The sequence below is a fragment of the Poecilia reticulata genome, chromosome 8 (assembly GCF_904066995.2).
Source record: "Poecilia reticulata chromosome 8, P_reticulata-male-v2, whole genome shotgun sequence".
Lineage (NCBI taxonomy): Eukaryota > Metazoa > Chordata > Actinopteri > Cyprinodontiformes > Poeciliidae > Poecilia > Poecilia reticulata.
The window spans coordinates 11,167,651-11,189,061 of record NC_088837.1 but is presented as its reverse complement, the minus strand read 5'-3'; the positions used below and the strand labels follow the sequence as shown (position 1 = coordinate 11,189,061).

The window sequence follows — 21,411 nt, the reverse complement described above, 5'->3', positions numbered from 1 at the left end:
TATGACGATCCACTAATCAATCAGGCTCTAGAAGCTTTTGTTAGTGTTATATATTTAATATGGGTTTTTTTAGGTTGAATTTATTTGTTTTATGTTAACAGGTCTTCTTGCTTTTAGTCCTTAATTTTATCAAATTTCTTGAGGATTTTTTTTTTATCATAATTTTAAATCTGTTCTTGGGGTCCACTAATCCGGGGACAATGGATGAAAATATACTAGAAGTACAACTATATCTTAAAATGCCTTTAATTGTTTACCCTAAATTCAAAAAAGACTGGTGGTGTTATATTTAGATCTGGAGACTTTAGAAACAATTTTACTACTTGATTTTCTCTGACTGAAATTAGCTTGGCCTCCAGTGAAACTGCAATCAGTTTTGGTATTTTCTGATCTGGATCTCTTTTTAGTTGAGCATTATTCAAATACCTTCTTATTTAACAGGTGCAATATATTTTTTGTCTTTTTTTCTTTCTTTCCCCACCATTGTCACATTCGTACAGACAATGCAAAGGCTAACATTATGGTAAGGAAAAAAAAGTTTGATTTAAACTTTCAAAAGCATCCAGTTTTTGAGTATTTCCAATACCAATTACTCAAGACGTTTTCAATGATTGTCAAATTATACAACACTGTTCTTACTTATATTTGTGAAGACATTACATTTCTGATAAAGTACTAATGTTATGTTGCATATAAAGTCTTGGATGGCATTAAGCTAAAGATCTAGGAGCATAAAGAGAATCATTTCTAATAGTTTATCACCTGTAGCACTTTGCCATTCCTACTTAAATGAGCAATTAATCTGTATTTTTGTATGATTTAACGCATGATTATTCATTAAAATCTGTTTTCTTATGGGAGGTGTTGTCAGAAATGATAACCAGGTCAGCAGTAATTTCACTTTAAGCATTCAGTTTTATTGTTGTCGCAATGTTTTTGTAAGGGTGTGTTTCATTGTGGCCCCGTAGTTGTTATCACCACAGATAACTCTAGCACAAAAACACACTCTTCTCTGCACTACAGAGGAGGAGGACCTACCACAATGAGAAAGTGAGTGAAAGAACAAATACTAACAACTTATGTTTCTTTATATAATTTAGTAAGAAAGTTCAAAATGTATTATGCAAAAGTGTCAATTCTTTTTCTTCTTGTGAATTATAACTTTGATAAACAATCAGCCAGTGTATTTTGCAGTGATGCTTTAGTGGAGTAATATTCTCAGAAAATTATTTACAGTGTAAAATATTTTTTGATTACATTTATTCCTCTTTCTTCCTTTCAGAGTCAAATATCAGCAAATGACCTGGGAGATAGAAATGTTTTTTGTAGCATGTTGCACTAAAATAAGATTTTATTCATGTTGACCATTAGATGTTAGTATTTCCTTGTGAAGGACCTTGAAACTGTTAACTAGTTTATCTATGGAGTCTGTTTCTATCACCGGAAAAAAGAATCTTGTTTCTTATTTTCAAGATGTTTTTTTTTAACAGATCTTTCATTAATTTGTGATCAGCTTGAATGAGTTTAAATTTCACATGTGCAAAAGTATAATGCTGTATGTTTGTTGCTTATAAAAATTGAAGTCCAGAAAGCATAGGACAGTGTTTTATACATCTGTACACGTTACAAGTCAAAAGTCATATCAGATACGTGAGCTAAAATGAAATGGTCAACACACCAGTCAGAAAAAGATAAAATAAATTACTAAAATTATGTATAAACATTAAAAAAATAGCAAAAATATATTTAGTAAATTACATTTAAATAATCAGAGTAGAAAAGTCAACAGTTTCTACATTTTCATGCCGATAGGTTGAAGTCAAAATATCCTGAATTTGCTGTTTTGCAATGATCAAAGTGCATTCTGCTATTCATTTTTGCTTTAGTCTCAACTCTAGTTGTTCATTTTTAATAAACAACTAGAGTTCATTCTTTGTTCATCATTAACATTGTTTTCTATTTATTTGTCATGCTTTAACATTTTTATGGAATAACTAAAACATTTTTGTTAAAGCTACTTTTTTAAATTAAGTTCAAATTAAAAGCTACAAAATTATAGCTTTTAATTGAGTAGGTTTCTTACTTAATTACCTAAGACATATTTTCATTGATCTCAAACTATATTTATAACGAATATTTGTTATTAATAATTATTAAATAATTTTAAATTGATATGTACATATAATTTATTTTTGACTATTTAGCTACAGATAATCTAGAAAAACATTCATTTTGACAGTTTTCACCTGAACAATAGGCAATAGGCCACTGTGGACAGTGGTAAGAATCTGTCCAGGAAGTACCCTGCCCCAAACCCAATGATGGCTAGAGAAACATAAAACAAATCATCATGAAAGAGGTCTTTAATTTGCCTCTTTCATTGTCCAGGGTGTCCCCGCCTCTTGACCAATGACCATTGAAGATGGGGACCAGTTCCACCTCAAACCTGCATCGACAGTTGGGTGGAGATAAGGGCTGGAAAGATATAAAAAGAAAAAATGTTTGCACATACCTCCCCCTACAAGTTTAAAACAGGAACTAAATGAAAGGCTTCATAATATATGAGTAAGTGTTTTTTGGTCTACATTTTTATACTATCCAACATGCTGCGGTAACTGTCAGATTCCTTTTAAGCACATGTATCATCTTTAAGGTTTTTAGGAGGTAGGTTTATGTCCAGGCTTTGAACCGACTTCAGTCACTGTGAGTTTCGAGTACAATAATAAACCGCAGAATCTTCAGTTTTTAGACTGTTCATCTGCAGATACACCTGCTGTCTGTTGTTGTCCCTGGAGACGTGAAAACGACCTCGGACTGACGGAGAGTAATACTGGCTGCTCTGAGTTTCAGTAGCGACCCACTCTGGTCCTTTTCCAGGAACCTGTCTGACCCAGTCCATCCAGTGGCTGCTGAGTGCGAAACCAGAGCCTGTACAGGTCAGTTTGTGGGATTCCCCAGGTCTTTTAATCACTGATTCAGACTGTGTCAGAGTCTGACCATCAGCACCTGTCAATGCAAAGAACAGTCCATGTATATAAGTTGGTGAACAGCATAAAACACACATCAGTTATATTATTTACCTGCACATGAAATAAAAATAAGCAACAATGGTGCCCTCAAGTCCATCATGTCTGCCTCAGTTTTCTGTTCTCTGCCAAATATTTCATGGTAAAATAAGTAGAGGCAGAATAGATTTACATTTTGCATTAACTCCTCCCAAAACCAAACAAAGAAGGTAAGAGGACTTTAGTTTATGCATAGCTTATAGGTGGTTAAGACAGTGATATTTAGTTTGGTCACTCTACTCAAACATTTTTTGGCAAACAACAAAACAAAGAAATACTGTCGCTTTAAATATATAGACAAATGTGAGACCTTGCAGCTATAAAAATAAATGATTGTTCAAGACTTGTATGGAAATTTTCAAATTATATCTCAAACTAACACATATAAGAAAACATGTTTTTTATAATTCAAGCGTCATAAAGGATGTCTTACTGAGCATTTGAGACTTAGAGATTGCTAGATAGTGTAAGTACCATTAGTATTTATTGTTTCTTCTGTTTGCAAATACATACTCAAAGATCAGATCATATAAGATAAGATCATAAAAACCTGTAAAAGTAGTTAAAAAATATATAATTTTTTTTAAGCTACAATTTAAATGGGAATATTGGGGAAATGTATAAAAATATAAAAAATAATGATGCAATTCATGCCTTAAAATATTTCTTATTTATTTATGACAAGTTTATCTGTTACAGCCATACAATAAAAAGCATTGTCAAAGTCATATTATGGTCATATCAGAGTGTTATTTTGATTCTGAAGTCAAAAATTCAACTTCATGAATGGACCCTTAATTTTGAAAACCTTTTTAACATTATGTACCTTTATCAAGTCAAATATTTCCTTTACAAAAGTAAAAGACTTGTTTAAAGCCTACAGCCATAGCACTCCCACTGTAAATCATCTCTATAACAGGAGAAAACAAAAAGCAAATTCTGCACCAAAAGACAATCTGTTTGAAAGACGTAACTTATTTGTATGTTTCTTTTTATCAAAAAATTATATGGCTGTAAATATTTGCAGTTTTCATATGTATTATCACTTTCTTTTCTAATTTTCCTAAGCTGAGGCATGCGTTGGTTTATTCGCAGTGCGGCGGCTCCCCCTCTGGTGTCTCTAAGGCCTCAGGGGTTTTTGTCTGGTCGTCTGATGCTTTGTGTTACGGTGCGGTCTCTTGCACAGAAATACACAGCAGTGTCTTCAGGCTGCATGTTCTGGCCTTTAAGAGTCACTGTGTTCCTGGATGAGTCTATGTCGATGCTGAACTTATTTTTCAGTGAATCTTTGTAGGACGTAGTTGAGCCAACTCTGCATCCAAACCACTCCAGCCCTTTCCCTGCCGCCTGTCGGATCCAGCAGGTCCAGTAGCTCGTAACAGAATAAGATACCTGGCAGGTGACGGTGAGAGGCTGACCGGGATGCACGTTTACAGAGTCCGGCTGTGTCAGCTGTTCACAAATCACACCTGTTGGTTGGAAAACATGTCTTAGTGACTGTGATAAAATGGATCTGTTGGTTGGGACAAATGCAGAGTTACTCACAGGATCCAGTTGCCAACAGCAGCAGAAGAGCTAAAGGAGACATGCTGTGCTTTGGAAGTGACTTCACTCCCAGCTGATGTAAATCATAAATACCTGAGAGGAAGGAGGAGCTCAGTGAGTTTGCATAAAACCAAACAAGCCTTTACTGTCAGCAGTGGTTTAATCAAAGTGAGCTGTAATTTTGGGTTGCTATATGCCACGTGCATAAACATCCACTCACACTTTACATTTTTATCACAGTTTGTGTTAAATTGAATAAAATAATGAAATGTTACTGCAATTTTAGAGTTTTAATGACCACTGCCTGTCAGGAAGTCACAAACCACAGCAGCTGTTCTTTCTGAGGCGTGTTTTTTGTGTCTTTATGTTTACATAAGTTGTGTTATCTTACCACATTTTCCTGTCACTTGTGGGTCAATGGGATTCGTAATTTAAATGAATCCCATTTCAATATTGAAAGTCATCAAACATTACATGTATGAACATTGTTCATTTTAGCTTAAGGTCTTAGGAAGACAAACAAAAAATCTTGTCCATCCATCCATCCATCCATCCACTCACTCACTCACTCACTCACTCACTCACTCACTCACTCACTCACTCACTCACTCACTCACTCACTCACTCACTCACTCACTCACTCACTCACTCACTCACTCACTCACTCACTCACTCACTCACTCACTCACTCACTCACTGTGTTGGGTCATACCTGCAGGGTAACTTAGGTGACTTAAACTTGTTGTTTAATAACTCTAGTATTTACAATGTCTTACATGACGACATGAGCTATATAAAAAAAAACACTGGATAAATTTGTGGCATATTTATCCCCAAATAAACTATTTTGGGACCAAAGTTAGACTTATTATCTGTGCCATATTTAACTGAATGTCATTTAGTGCATAGTAAAGTGATAATTGGTTAGAAATAAAGAATAGTCTTAACATTTTTTTCTTTTTTTTTGTTGCTTTTTTTTAAGTTAAATTTATATAAAAGTACTGAATAAATGACTTTGAAGACCCTTTGTGATTTTGTACAGCTACTGAATCAACTTTAGTCAGTGTGCCTCTCGAGCGCAGTAATAAACAGCAGAATCTTCAGTCCTCAGGCTGTTCATCTGCAGATACAGCTGCTGTTTGCCGTTGTCTCTGGAGATGGTGAACCGTCCTTGGACTGACTGTGAGTAGTACTTGCTACTGCCGCCACAATCAGCAGCAACCCATTCCAGTCCTTTCCCAGCAGCCTGTCTGATCCAGTTCATGCAGTAGCTGCTGAATGTGAATCCAGAACCTGTACAGGTCAGTGTGTGGGATTCTCCAGGGACTTTACTCACTGATCCAGACTGTGTCAGAGTCTGACCATCAGCACCTGAAAACACAATCATTAAGGTAAATCTCTGTTTGCAGACAATTGACTGATCAAAGTTATATGAGCATTTTCTCACCTGCCATCCAGATAATAAAAATAAGTAGCTCTAATCTATGATCCATCCTGCTTAATTATATGTTGTTTGTTCTCCGTCAACCTCTTCAGTTGGATAAATAAGGCCAAACGTTTTGCATTAACCCCTCCTGAGAAAAGGGAGGAACTGAGATCTGTGGTAAACTCCCAGTCTTACTTGGAACTGTTTTTAGATGTATGATGAGGTACATCAATGGACGTAGAGAAAAGATGAAGTGCACAACTGATGGAGTGAGGGCATCTCTCCTGAAACTATTCAGATTATTCTGACTAGTTTCTGTACATCTGTTGTTACTGTGTGCTGCCTCACATTGTAATACTAACGTCTAAGGTTGGATAAATTTGTTTATGTAAAGTTGCTGTTTTGCTAAAGGTGTTTAAATTGTCACAAAACTTTTTTGTCTAGTGAATCTTTGCTGTATAAAGCTCCAGTGTACTTCACAGTAATCCTCTCCAGATGTTTTGCTTCGTTTCTGACTCCAGCTGTGCAGTAGCTGCAGAGAAAGTCCTTACAGCTGAGATTCATGCAACTTTCCTGTACATGAGTGGAGATTATTGGGTTTGGGATCACAGGATTCTAAGTTGAAAATGATTTATCTGTATATTGAAGTTTTCTAGAACTAAATATATGGTCCTGCATTTGAAAGCTGGAACAAATTGAAAATTGGATTGTGCAACAAGACAATGTTCAAAAGCTGTTCACTAAATAAAACAGCAGGACTGCTGAAAAAAAAAACAAACTGAGGCAGTTGTGTAAAAATGCTAATTTGAGACAGTTTTTCTTTAAGTTGATCTAAAACACCATATGATTATACAAAAGTAGCCTATTACTTTAAACTGCTGAAAAGCTTCTTCAAGCTTTTCAATTTGTGACAATGTCCCCTCACACACAGCTTTAACTGTTTGTGTTAGCATAGTTTTGATGAATAACTTGTTGCTTGTTGATATGTTTTTAATCCAGCAATACTGAACATTTGTAGTCGAATAAATTGTGGTAATAATCAGTTAAATGATGATCTTGTTCTAATATGAAACATGTTCCTTCTCTACACCATGATCATTTAGATCTCTCTAACATCAGCATAGTTTGTTTTTGTACAGCTGCTAAACTATTTTTGGTCACTGTGCGGCTGCCGTGCACAATAATAAACAGCAGAATCTTCAGCCTTCAGATTGTTCATCTGCAGATACAGCTGCTGTTTGCTGTTGTCTCTAGAAATGGTGAAGCGGCCTTGAACTGATGGAGAATAGTGTTGGGTGCTTCCACTGGGGCTACTTATGTATGTGTTACGACTGGCTCAATGTCATAACAAAAACATGAAACCATACCATGGTTAAAGTGAAATAAAGTAAATGTTTATTAACACAAACAACTATCAAAACAAAAGAAACTCAAAAGTGCAAAAGACGGGGAGCTGGGGCCTGGCAACTACCATTGCCTCTGCAGGATGGACGCTGAGGGCCATAGGCGACAAACCACCAACGACCAGTGACCAACGACCAGCGACAAGCCACCCAGCGCCGCTGAAAGACGGAGACAGCCAGCTTTAAGTATCCTGCACTCCAATCACCCGATCAGGCACACCTGTAAATGGGAGGAGCACAAAGAGGGACAACAAGACCAGCCTACAAGGCCCAGGGCCGTCACACCCCACCCATAAAAAGCAGGTTCCTATAAGGAACCCTGCTCCTGCCTAACTCACCGTGCGTAAACAAACACAGCCGCCATTTTCACCAGTCGTACTTAGCAAAGTCCGTAGATATTAAGTAAAGTAGATATGTAATGCCCAGGTTTTCTTCTCCCTACTCCACTTTCCAAACCAGCAACTGGTGCACTCAGAAGCTCTTTTAAGGACAAGAAAAGGAAACAAAGAAAAAAGAGCACAAAACAAACTACTAAACTGGAGCGCGAGATAACGCATCGGCTACTACATTGCTTTTCCCTTTAATGTATTGAATATCCATGTTGTAGGACTGCAGGAACAATGACCAGCGAATCAATCGCTGATTAGGACATTTCAGGGAAGACAAGAATGTCAGTGGGTTATGATCTGTAAACACCACAACACTAATGCCACCACTCAAATAAACATCAAAATGTTTCAGTGCCAAGATCAAAGCAAACGTCTCTTTCTCAATTACAGAGTAGTTCAATTGGTGCTTATTGAACTTCTTTGAAAAATAACTCACCGGTCTGCCAATACCCAGATCATCAGTCTGTGTAAGGACAGCTCCGGCTCCCACGTGACTGGCATCCACGTAAAGCTGGAACGGACGGTTAAGACGTGGTGCAGCTAATACGGGAGCAGCACAAAGGAGTCTTTTCACCTGCACAAAAGCCTGTTGACAAAGGGAAGACCATTCAAACTTTACATCTTTACGCAGCAAATTTGTTAGCGGCGCCACCACAGATGAAAAGTTTTGACAAAAACATCTGTAGTATCCTACCAGCCCAAGAAAACGCATCAGTTCCTTTTTGTAGCTGGAACAGGAAACTGCCCTACTGCCTGAACCTTCGCTGCAACAGGGCGGACCTCACCTTGGCCAACCACACGGCCTAAATAGGTAACAGTTGCCCTTCCAAATTCACATTTGGCCAGGTTAACCGTTAACCTCGCTCCCGCCAAACGAGTGAAAAGCTCCCTGATGCGCTCCACGTGCTCTTCCCACGTATCAGAATACACCACCACGTCGTCCAAGTAGACTGCACACCCAGTCATATCACCAACCACTCTGTTCATTAATCTCTGAAATGTCGCTGGTGCATTTCTCAGGCCAAACGGCATCACCGTGTAAGAAAACATGTTGGAGTAATAAATGCAGATACTTCACGTGCGCGTTGTGTCAAAGGCACCTGCCAATAACCCTTCAGGAGGTCAAACTTACTAACAAAGTTAGCAGAACCCACCTGGTCAACACAATCATCCATTCTCGGTAACGGGAAACAATCTGGTTTTGTCACAGCGTTAAGTTTGCGAAAATCCGAGCAGAACCGTAGGGTGTTATCAGGCTTTGGGACCAGAATACATGGAGATGCCCAACTGGACATACTCTGTTCTGCGATCCCATTTCGAAGCATGTAATCTACTTCTGCATCCAAATGCTTACGCTTCTCCAGATTCACTCTGTAAAACCGTTGTTTTATCGGCCTAGCGTCTCCCACCTCCACATCATGTTCGATGAGATGAGTGCGACCTGGCGTGTCTGAAAACAAACAAGGAAATTCACCTATTAAGTCTGCTAACTGTTTAGCATGACCTATAGGTAGGTGAGCCAACAACGTGTCCAATTTAGCCAACGCTTCTGAGTTTTTAAGACGCCCATGAATCAGAGCGCTGTCCAACTCATCTGTACCGCCGTCATTCCTCACAGGTGATACTGCGCTATCCGTGGTGCTGAAAGTCTCGCTGCCCCCATCAAGGCTGTTTACGGTACACACCGGGGTAACGCCATGAGGCTGAAATAAAACGTCATGAGCATAATATGCTTTTAACGTGTTAACATGACACAACTGGCTTTTCTTTCTCCGCTCTGGCATTGATATTAAATAATTCTGGTCGGAAACCTTCTCCAGGACCGTATATGGACCAGAAAATTTAGCCTGAAAAGGAGAAGTCATGACTGGACACAAAGCTAACACTTGATCACCAGGCAGAAATGAGCGAACCTCAGCACGGCGATCAAACAGACTTTTCATTTTCCTCTGCGCTTCAGTCAGCCTCTCTTTAGCAAGATCCCGCGCCAGATACAAGCGTCTTCTGAAACCATTTACATAATCCAACAAGTTTGTCGGTGGAACGGATTCTTTAAGCCCGTGCGCTACCACAGCCAACGGACCCTTAACGTTGTGCGCAAAAACCAGTTCGTTTGGGCTAAACCCGGTGCTTTCCTGGGTTACCTCCCTGGCGGCCAGCATCAGCCACGGCAAACCTTCCTCCCAGTCGCCCGCCAGTTCTGTACAGTAAGCTCGCAGGAGAGACTTCAGAGACTGGTGGAAGCGCTCTAACGCCCCCTGACTCTCTGGATGATACGCTGTTGCTTTACTGTGTCGGATCCGTAACTGCTTCAAAACCTGACTGAACAAATGTGATGAAAAATTCGTTCCTTGGTCAGATTGTATGACTTTAGGGATGCCAAACACCGAAAAAAACTGAGTGAGCGCATGTACAACTGACCTAGCAGTTATTGACCGTAATGGATAGGCTGCTGGATAACGTGTAGTTTGACATATCACAGTGAGCAGATATAATGACCCAGCCTTTGAGCGAGGTAACGGGCCAACGCAATCAATTATTAAATGCTCAAACGGCTCAGATGCGGCAACAATTGGGCGTAATGGGAACGGTTTCAAAGTCTGATTGGGTTTAGCAATGAGCTGACAGACATGACACATCTTAATGTAAGACGATACGTCCTTTTTAATACGCGGCCAGAAAAAATGTCTTAGCACCCGGTCATACGTTTTACGTACACCAGAATGGCCCGACTCGTCATGAGCAACTTTGCACACTGCGGAGCGGAGTTTAGTGGGAACCACTATTTGAAATACTGGCTCACCCACAATGTCAGCATGGGGTAACCATTTCCTCACCAACAACGAGTCCTGCAGGAAGTAGCCACATGCACAAACAAGACAAAATACTTGTCCACATCCGACTCTGAAAACGGTGGAATCAAACGAATGCATTTATTAATGTCAAACTGGGCCCCTGCCAGACCACTGTCCTGATCAGCAGAACCGCGCGCTGAGTCGCGTTTCGCAACTGCCTCCAATTCCAGTTTGCGCATTTCAACTTGATGTTGCAGCTCCAAACGACGCATCTCCAATTCCAATTCCATTTTACGCACTTCAGGGTAAAACGGCCCAACTTCACCCTGTGTGTTTGGTGCGGGAGGTGGCAAAACCTCTTGCTCAACCAATGCGGCGTATAAACGTCCTTTAATAACCCCCTTTTTCTCTTGTTTAACCACAGGTATGTTAAAATGAGCAGCAATGGCTATGAGATCGTTTTTAGTAGTACTATTAAACTTCTCCAAAGAGGGATCAGCTACAAAACTTTCCAGGTCAAACTCCATTTTCAGGACGAAAATTAATCACGTCACAGAAAGAAAAAACGCCAGCTAAGCGCCAACTACAGCGTGAAGTGAAAACAAATTGAAACAAGTGCACAATGGGTCCAAAGTAACTATGTCCCCACTATACTTTACCTGCCTGCCACGACTCGCCTGATAAACTGATTCCTGGCTCTTCACGTGGATCGGCGGCGGGTTTATTAAGCACCAAACCAGTAAGAAATTAATCTTACGGACTGCCCCCGAGATCACTGCTCGCACAGTGAACGCTAACCGCAAACCCCCACGACACTATCAAAATAAACAGGTGAAGTCTAAAGCGACAGCACCTCTTAGCCTAGCAGGAGACACAGTCACTAAAATAGAACCAACACTGATGCACAAGCTCAAAAAACATTTCACTCACCTGCATATTGAACCAACCTACCAAATACGCCACAGCTGCCCAAAACAAGCCGGCCAAAAAAAAAAAAAACGTGTCACACCCAAATGGTGACGTCAGTGCTCACTCCTACAAACACGAAAAAAGATGAATGAACAAACATCACGCCTTCAACCATTAAGTTTACAAACTGTAGGAATTCTTTGCTTTGGACGAGCCCCCATTTGTTACGACTGGCTCAATGTCATAACAAAAACATGAAACCATACCATGGTTAAAGTGAAATAAAGTAAATGTTTATTAACACAAACAACTATCAAAACAAAAGAAACTCAAAAGTGCAAAAGACGGGGAGCTGGGGCCTGGCAACTACCATTGCCTCTGCAGGATGGACGCTGAGGGCCATAGGCGACAAACCACCAACGACCAGTGACCAACGACCAGCGACAAGCCACCCAGCGCCGCTGAAAGACGGAGACAGCCAGCTTTAAGTATCCTGCACTCCAATCACCCGATCAGGCACACCTGTCAATGGGAGGAGCACAAAGAGGGACAACAAGACCAGCCTACAAGGCCCAGGGCCGTCACATATGCAATCCACTCCAGTCCTTTTCCTGGAGCCTGTCTGATCCAGTCCATGTCATAGTCACTGAAAGTATACCCAGAGCCTGTACATGTCAGCTTGTGAGATTCTCCAGGTCTCTTCACCACTGGTTCAGATTGAGTCAAAGTCTGACCATCGAGGCCTGTCAAATCAGGAAAAAAAACATGCACACATTCCTGTCAGTAACACAAATCTTATTCTTGTCATGTGAAAATCTGTGAATACCTTCACCTGTCCAGTAGATAGTTAAAAGAAGCAACCCTGTCCTGTAATCCATCATGCTGACTTGTGTGTTAACTCTTTTCTGTCATTTATCCTGCAGTCATAAATAAGCAGAGGCATTCGAGTTTTGCATTAACTCCGCCCCACGCCGCTGTGAATTATGCAGAGAAGACAGATATTTAAGGTTTTCCTTTGACAGCTCACAAAATTGATTAAACATTGGTTTAGATATCACATTCTATCACATTCTATGATAGATTCTATGATAGAATGTGTTGCACTGTGTCAATTAGACATTAAATTATGTGTGATTTAATATGAACGCTAAGAATACAAGTGTCAGTAGTTATTCCTGTGTCTATTCTAAGTTAGATATAAAAATATCATAAAAAAACAATATACTCTTTTACAGATTATTTAATTTTATCACTACTCAAATCCACACAGAGCAGTAAAACAGGATTTTTAAAGTGTGTTTTGATTATTTGACCAAAAATTTACTTTTGGCAGACGTTACACTGCATTTAATAAACTTGAACTTGTGTGGTAAAATTTGCATTTATTTGTTATCTAGTGTCCTTGTCAATGTCTCTGTAAATGGTATCAGTAATAATATTGATGGCTTTCACTGGGAGCAGTAATATGGGAACTCCACTCCCATATTTATGCGCTTTTGCTTCAGTTTGTCTGATCCATTTCATGAAAGCTTCACTCTCTGATGATCCTACATCAGAGAGGTCAGTACACAAGGGTGGCTGACAACAACAGGGAGAAAAATTGTGACAAAAATTTTAAATGAAAAATAAACAAACAAACAAGTACATAAATAAATAAATAAATAAATAAATAAATAAAATTCTAATTTGAGTGCATGCATGTTGTTTACAGAAACAAATACAAGCTGTAAAACATGCCTAAAGTCACTTTTAAATTCGCTGTGCGTCTGTTTGCTTGTTTGGTTTCTACTTAGATTAATAAAGACTTACAAGGTTAAATGTTTTCTTTGCTCTTTCCTACACTATATGAATGGTAGCAAAACATACAATAAAAAAAAAACAAACTTTTTTACAATGGGTATATCAATGTTCCATGCTCAACAAGAGAGAGAAATTAAATACCATTACCCACTGAACTGCCATACAAATCAAACCTCAAACTATTATGGTGCCTCAAAGTTTCATTAACTTGCTATGATGACTGAAACTATGACTTTGTAAATTTATTTTGTATTTTTCTATGTTGCTTTTTTCTGGGCTAAAGATGGAGGATTTTGTGCAGCTCTCCACACTGTTCTCTTCACAGTGTGTGTCTGGCACAATAATAAACAGCAGAATCTTCTGTCTTCAGGCTGTTCATCTGCAGATACACCTGCTGTCTGTTGTCGTCCCTGGATATGGTGAATCGGCCTTGAACTGACTGAGAGTACAATATTAGTTCACTATTATAACTGATATAAGCAACCCACTCCAGTCCTTTTCCTTGAGCCTGTCGGACCCAGTCCATGCTGTATCTACTGAACGTGTATCCAGATCCTGTACAGGTCAGTTTGTGGTTTTCGCCTGGCCTCTTTAGCACCGACTCAGATTGAGTCAGTGTCTGACCAACAACACCTGTCAAGTTAAAAATAAAAATGCATTTAGCAAAACATCAAGCTTGAATATAAAATGTCTCAACAGTTTATGATATTGAAGAAAACTGTATTTACAAGCCAAACAGAGGGATAAAAACACCAGCCCTTTCCTGCAGTCCATCATGTGAGCTGTGATCACTGCTCTGTGTAAGTATTAAAAGTGACTGAAATTTTGCATTGACTCCTCCTCAAACAGTAGAACAAAACATCAATTGAAATCAATGCTTTAACTAGTAGCAACATATTTCAGTATGTAAAAACTGCCTGACAGACTTTTCTTAAGTCATGTAGAACTGACTTTGTGAGGAACAGCTGTAAACGTTTTAAGGGATTTTCTGAATCTCCGTAAAGTAAATGTTTTGGTTAGTCTTGTTACCATCATATACATTCCTTTATGTTTTACAGTAAACATCTGGGAGAAAATCTTATTCCTTCTTCACACAATATGACTTTGAATATAAGACTTGTGAATTAATGAAGATGTTCGCTTGTAGTTTTTGTTTGTGCAAAAAAAAATAAAATAAAACATATCTGTAGCGACACGTTTTCATCTTATTAAATGTTTTTGGAAATGAAAATATTTAATTTACTCCTAAAATAAAACAAATATCTAATTAGGTTTCACCATATCTTAAGGATAAATTGCACTCTATTTTATAGCATTTACTGCCATCTAGCGTTCAAACATACAAACTGCAAAGCACATGGTCATATCACAACTTATGGTTTGTCTTTGTTTTAGATTTTAATTTGCTCACTAAATGTAATCATCTAAGCTCTCTTTTATATTATTTAAATGAAACAGGTTAAAAAAAATTAACCTGCAATATGGTTAAATTTGCAGACACAACGTACATGAAAACTGTAATTACAAGTTTTCAACCAACCTGAAGACAAAAATAATAATAAAATAAAAGATAATTAATCTTCAAGCCAGAACAGAACAACCTTCAGTCATTGTCTAACAATGCATCATTTTTTTTCTCGTCCCAACTTGAAAGTACCATCTTCTTTCATACCCATAAAATGACACACTGATTTGATTGTTTTTTTTTATGTATTAAAATAATACTACTACTAAAATATGACACATTGCTACCAGGGCTCATTGACCCATTCCAATCCTCAGGTCATCCTGGTTTCTGTCCTATCCAGTCCTAACCAGAGCATATCATATTATGCAGAAACAAGATAAGAAATTATACAATTTTAATGTATCTACAGTAAACATTTGGTAGAAAATCTCTAGTTTTTGTTAATTCCTTTATAGATTCTATTTTATTTTTCCCTCAGTGTTTTCCAGGCTTTGTCTAGAAGTCAGTAGAAAACTTGTTTTCACAGCATCACACACTTGATCGCCTCTCATAGATATTATTGTTTGTCAGTTCTTGCACAGCGTTGTTGACTTCTGTGTCACTGTGTCTCTCTTGCACAGTAATAAACTGCAGAGTCTTCTGGTTTCAGACTCTTCACTGTTAGAGAAACTGTGCTTTGCGAAGTATCTTTGGTGATTGAAAACTGGCCTTGGAAACTTTGGGAAAATATTGTGCCAGTGCCACCGTCGATGCGTCCGATCCATTCTAGTCCTTTTCCTGGTTTTTGACGAATCCAGTGGAGCCAAGCAAGAGGCAGTCCTTGCACTTTACAGGACAGAGTGACTGACTGTTCTGGTCTCTGGACCACTGGCTCAGAGGAGGTGAGGGACTGACCCCGGGCAGCTGAAACAAACACAGAGTTTTGACAACTGCAGAGATCATCTGAACCTTTTTCTTTTTTTTTCTCAGCTGGGTAGATTTAACTCACCTGAAATAACAGCCAAGAGAAAAATACTTCCAATGACCATCATGGTTACAGCTTAGATCTCAAATGTGAAAGCTGTTCTGGTGAAGATATATATACAAGACAAGCAGAAGTGGGTGGAAACTGGATTTACATATTTTCCTATGCATAGGTTATAAAAATCTATTTGAGAAGATACAATTTTATTTTCAGAAAGAAGAAATGTAGACCATCACTAATACAGCGGTAAATAATAGAGAAATATATGTTTTAAAGTTTGAACAACGTTTTAGCATAAGTTATGCTCCAAAGCTTAAGTTTGATAAGTTTGATTGATGGATGTCACTAAATTGAGATGTTAAGAGCAACATCTTGAATATTTTTGACTGAATTCAACTTATCATAAAAAATGGGTGAGAAGTGAAAGTCTCTATCATCACACATGTCAGAAAACCTGATGCTGAACTTTACTGTCTCCTCAAAAACAAAACCGTAGCTGCTTTTACGGTTTATTTCAGAAAAATGTTACTTTAACTTGGATTCAGCGTGGAGTCATTACTCTAACTGAGATGTGCATTTTTTTTCTAGCAGACTAAACAAGACTTTTGGACAGTTGTTGAAATATTTATATTTACTATAGCGTAGATTAGAGAGTTATTCATATTAACGTATGTCACTAGAGTTTTGATCTGAGGAACTGAGTCCCATGTGTTACATATTGAATGAAAATGGTATTATAGTTGCAGTGTAAAAAGTCTGTACTACTGCACTTAACATAATTTTTTCAGCAATCAAAAGTGTTTATGTATTTTATGACAAAAATAAAAAATAAAAATCATTTAAACAAAGTTGATTAAAAAGATACAGGCTGCTTCTTGTGCTGAGCCACAGTCACCTTGCTAGTCACTCCAAAATCATCAGTCTGACTTTGATGATTTCATATTGTTACATCCGATACACATTACTGTTGTGGGTAGTGACGTTTCTTTTTTCTTCTATTGTTACTTTAAAGACATTTGTCAATAAGTAATCACTCATTTCTTTATTCAGCAGTGATTCCTTCCTGATGAAGACATTCCCATTCGCACAACAAATTTTACAAACATCTAAACTTTTTTTTTAAACACATTGATTTTCATTTAGGAATTAGTTGTATTAATATGATATATAGTATCACGGTCATTGTGCCATTTTAGCACCCATTCTGTAGTGATGTGACATTCAGCTCCACTAATGGAGAAGCTGCTGTCATATTTACATTGTGATCATTCTGGTTTTGTCAGCAGTTTCAAGATTTTATTCCAGCCACTGGAAAAGCAATGTATTGTCAAAGTAGGGATTTAGTAATATTACTGATCAGGTGGCGCCACCTGTAGTGTCCTTGTGCAACTACAAGCATATTCCTTTTCTCTAGTTATGGCTGAAGATCAAAGTCCAAAATTCGTCTATGTGTTTTTATTATTTACATACACTTTGCTTCAGTGATCTGTGAAAATTGACTTTAGTACTTGGGAAGTTTATGTTTATGTGTCTTTTAACAAAAGTTCACTCCAAATTAAATACAGCAAGAAAAAAAAACTTTACAAAACTAAGTTTATAAAACCTTGACAGATAGTACTTTTCTAAAGAAAGTGAGCTTTTCCATATTTCAAGACTTCAAACTAAGCGTGGCCTTCTCAGCAAGTGGTTTTGAAAATGTTACATTTATAACTTTTTACAGCAAGAAGCTTTGGGATTTTGTACAACTTCTCAATCAACTTCAGTCACTGTGTTTATCGAGCACAATAATAAACAGCGGAGTCTTCAGCCTTCAGACTGTTCATCTGCAGATACAGCTGCTGTCTGCTGTTGTCTCTGGAGACGGTAAACCGTCCTTGAACTGACTGAGAGTAATAGTTGGTGCTGCCGCCAGTATCTGCAGCGATCCACTCCAGTCCTCTCCCAGTGGCCTGCCTGACCCAGCCCATCCAGTAGCTGCTCAGTGTGAATCCAGAGGTCGTACAGGTCAGTTTGTGGGATTCTCCAGGTCTTTTATTTACTGATTCAGATTGTGTCAGAGTCTGACCAAAGACACCTGTTATTTAAAAAAAAAAGAATAATTAGGATAATTTTTCACTATCTATAAGTTAAGAAACAGATGGTAAAAGTACAAAAGTGAAACTTTTTACCTTCACAAAAAATAAAAATGAGTAACAGTCCTGTTCTCACGTCCATCATGTCAAACTGAGAGCACACACTGACCTCTGTCTTCACTTCATGGTCAGATAAGAAGAAGCAGTAAAGATTCATGTTTTGCATTGACTCCTCCCAAAAACAAATATGGCTTTGGCAAAAAAAATTAAAAATAAATAAATATACACACTTACTGTCATATTTTATACATGCTGAAATTCTAATAATCTGTATAAAGATGTTTTACTGTGAAACTCAAGTTATTAAATTGAATTATGCCTCATTGACAGGACAGTTTGCACAGTCAAGATTCAACGAGAAGTTTTTAAGGTGACAAGGTTTGATACATTTGATTTTCAACATAAGTTATGTGAAAGTCCAATTGGAGATTCAAACTAGGCTTATGGAGAAGCATCAACTCTGATCTTTAATAGGACAATAGAGCAATATTAGTTATTATGAAAATACAAATACAACACATTGTTTATCCCAAACTTTGCTTTTGGACTAAATTGTGTGCCTTTCCAAATTAAAATTTATTTCAGCATCCTACTGTCCACCTGTCACAATCAGTATGAGATGTTTTTCAACTTTTACTGGCAATCAAGAGCAAAGACAATTTTGATGTACTGTTATTAATATTAGCATAAAATTCTTAATATTTCTAAGCTTTTTTCTTTTTTTCAGTTCTTATAAGAAATTATTACTTATAAGTATAAATCATTTTTTATGGACTAATGGGCTTAATACATGGAACGTATTTAAGTGTTTTACCTCAAAACTTTTGTCTGAGAGTATTTTTCTTTCATATTGTGTAAATGTACCCTTTGTAACTCATTCAACAAAATCTAATATCGTAAAAGAAGATGAAACAGACTGCCATTAGGATACAATCAAATAATCCCTGTTGCTGGTGTAAACAGAGGAAGTAGTTTTTGTCTGACTCCTCTGACTCTTTGCCTCACTGTGTCTCTTCTAGCGCAGTAATACACGGCTGAGTCCTCCGTCTTCAGACTGTTCATCTGGAGATAGACTTTACTGCTGGAGTCGTCTCTGGAGATGCTGAATCTACCCCGGACTGAGTCTGAATGATAGATGGGAGTACTAGCCGTGTGCACCAAAGCAATCCACTCAAGTCTTTTACCAGGCGGCTGCCTGATCCAGACCCACACTGAGCTACTGAAGCTAAAACCAGATGTTGTGCATGTGAGTCTGTGAGACTCTCCGGGGTTTTTAACAGCTGGTTCAGACTCTCTAATGGTTTGACCTTCAGCACCACTCAAGATAAACAAAACAGCCACTAACAGGGTTACCTCTCTGTGAGCCATGTTGAAAGTGTCCTTGGTTAGTTTTAAAAATTACCAGTTTGGCTTAAATAGGATTTCAGCTCGTCCGAGATTTGTTAACAGAAGCTCCTCCTCCTCCATCGTACGCAAACAGTTTCAGTCAAATTTAGTAGGAAAATCTATCCAGGCACAAATAGTTTTTCTTCAAAGTTATTAAAAGAAAAAAAAACATTGGATTGATTAGAAAAAAATCAAACCAAGACATTTCTCTCAGATTTATTTTGTCTTGACTGTCCTATGACAAATTTTATCTCATAAGTTGATATGGGTGAAGTTGGCCTCCTCATCATCTTCAAAATAAAACAAAATTGGTGTCAAATGTTTGTACTTGTTTGTGCAGCAGAAATGTTTGCTTGTACCGGTGTCATTTCAAATATTTAATACATTTTTCCAAAGGTCATCAAAGATAACTCTCTGGCAAATCCCATCTGACATTTTGTGTCAATCAACTGTGCTAGAGACATTTTTAAACTATCTCAGTAACAAGTTAAATAAAAAAAAAAAAGTCTTTCAACTGCAGGAACCAAAACAGCAGCTGTTCTGTTTGTGCATTTGACTGTATCCATAGTTACGTAAGTTTCGTTCGTGTTACTGACGCCTGTGGCTTCAGAGTAAAAACATGCAACTGTGTGACGTTTCCTTTTAGTGTACTAAAATAAATTTATTGGACTAAAACACTCAATTGAACATAACCTGACTTGAAACACAATTTCATAGCTGACAAAAAATAAATACTTAATCACAGTTTATGGTGTTAAATCATGTTTATTTGTATAGCATAAAGCAGTTCAAAATGCTTTACATGAAGGTGTGTACTAAACTTTTCTCTAAAGCTCCCGTTTTAGTTTTGCTTTTTTAAACAAATAAATAAGTTCATGAACACGTAGTGGGGAGTTTTAAGCAGCAGAGTCAAGTTTTAATAATTTTGAAATCCTACTGAAGTCTTTATGATTTATAATTTGGAGCCTGGAGCTAAAGGAATGTGTAGTTTCTTCTCACCATGATTCTGTTTTGTTTTTATGATTATGTTGTTATATGTTATCTTTATTGGAGCTTAAATGTTTTAAACCTGAAGGTTGCGCAGGATTTTGTACAGGTTCTTAACCAGCGTCAGCTACTGTGTGTTTCGAGCGCAATAATAGAGAGCAGAATCTTCAGTTTTCAGGCCGTTCATCTGCAGATACAGCTGCTGTTTGTCGTAGTCTCTGGAGGCAGTAAACCGGCCTCGGACTGGATCAGAGTAAACGTTGTTGCCACCAGCATCAGTAGCGATATACTCCAGTCCTTTCCCAGGAGCCTGTCTGATCCAGTGCATCCAGTAGCCGGTGAGTGAGAATTCAGAGGCCGTACAGGTGAGTTTATGTGATTCTCCAGGTCTTTTAACCACCGACTCAGACTGTGTCAGGGTCTGACCAACGACACCTGCAAAAAGGAAGATATAAGTTATTTAAGTTAACAAAAAAGAATAGAAGAAAACTGAATATCAGTGAAAGCTGACAGGACACTGATTTCTGCCTTGTCTTCATGGTCAGATAAGAAAAGGCAGCAAAATCCATGTTTTGCATTGACTCCACCCATAAGTTAACGTAGCTGACGTTGAAAGTTTTTTTTCACTGTAATAAACTTCTCTAACATCACTAAAACCATGACAACACAAACATGCAGAGTTCTTCATCTATGGAAAGACTTTAATGGATTTTTGATACTATTTTTATTATAAGAAAATTATGTATTTCTGTTTGTCTTGCTTTACATGAAACATTTGTCAGTGAGTTGCAGGGGGCTTAACTAAAGGGACTGTATACATCGCAACATGTGTGGAAAGAATCAAAATGGTGGCAAATTCCAGGTTCAAATTAAGTATTTGAAAATAAACACAATGCAAGGAGGATCCTACAGAGAAGCCTGGAAATGATAAGTAATTTGTAAATATATTAACTCAAGAACAAATTGGAAATACAACTTGACTCAGAGTAAAAGGGAATTTTGAGCAAATTATTAATAAAATTAGCTGACAGTCAATATACTCAATGATTCAGACCATAACATTATGAATCTGACCTTATTCATCAATTCACTTTATATTCATGGTTGATCCATCTTAAGGTTGCAAAGGAAATCAAGCAAAT

The 21,411-nt window shown here is 37.8% G+C and overlaps 1 pseudogene and 1 gene segment (V, D, J or C); both read right to left on the bottom strand.

Annotated features, from left to right (window-relative positions):
* Positions 1-4,193: 4,193 nt before the first annotated feature.
* Positions 4,194-4,653, bottom strand: LOC108166510 (Ig heavy chain V region PJ14 pseudogene; annotated as a pseudogene).
* Positions 4,654-6,948: 2,295 nt separating this feature from the next.
* On the bottom strand, positions 6,949-12,546 carry LOC108166514 (Ig heavy chain V region 6.96-like). The segment is given in 4 exon segments: positions 6,949-7,349; positions 11,761-11,762; positions 12,118-12,275; positions 12,365-12,546. Coding segments are annotated over 4 exon segments (375 nt in total).
* Between the last annotated feature and the right edge of the window lie 8,865 nt (positions 12,547-21,411).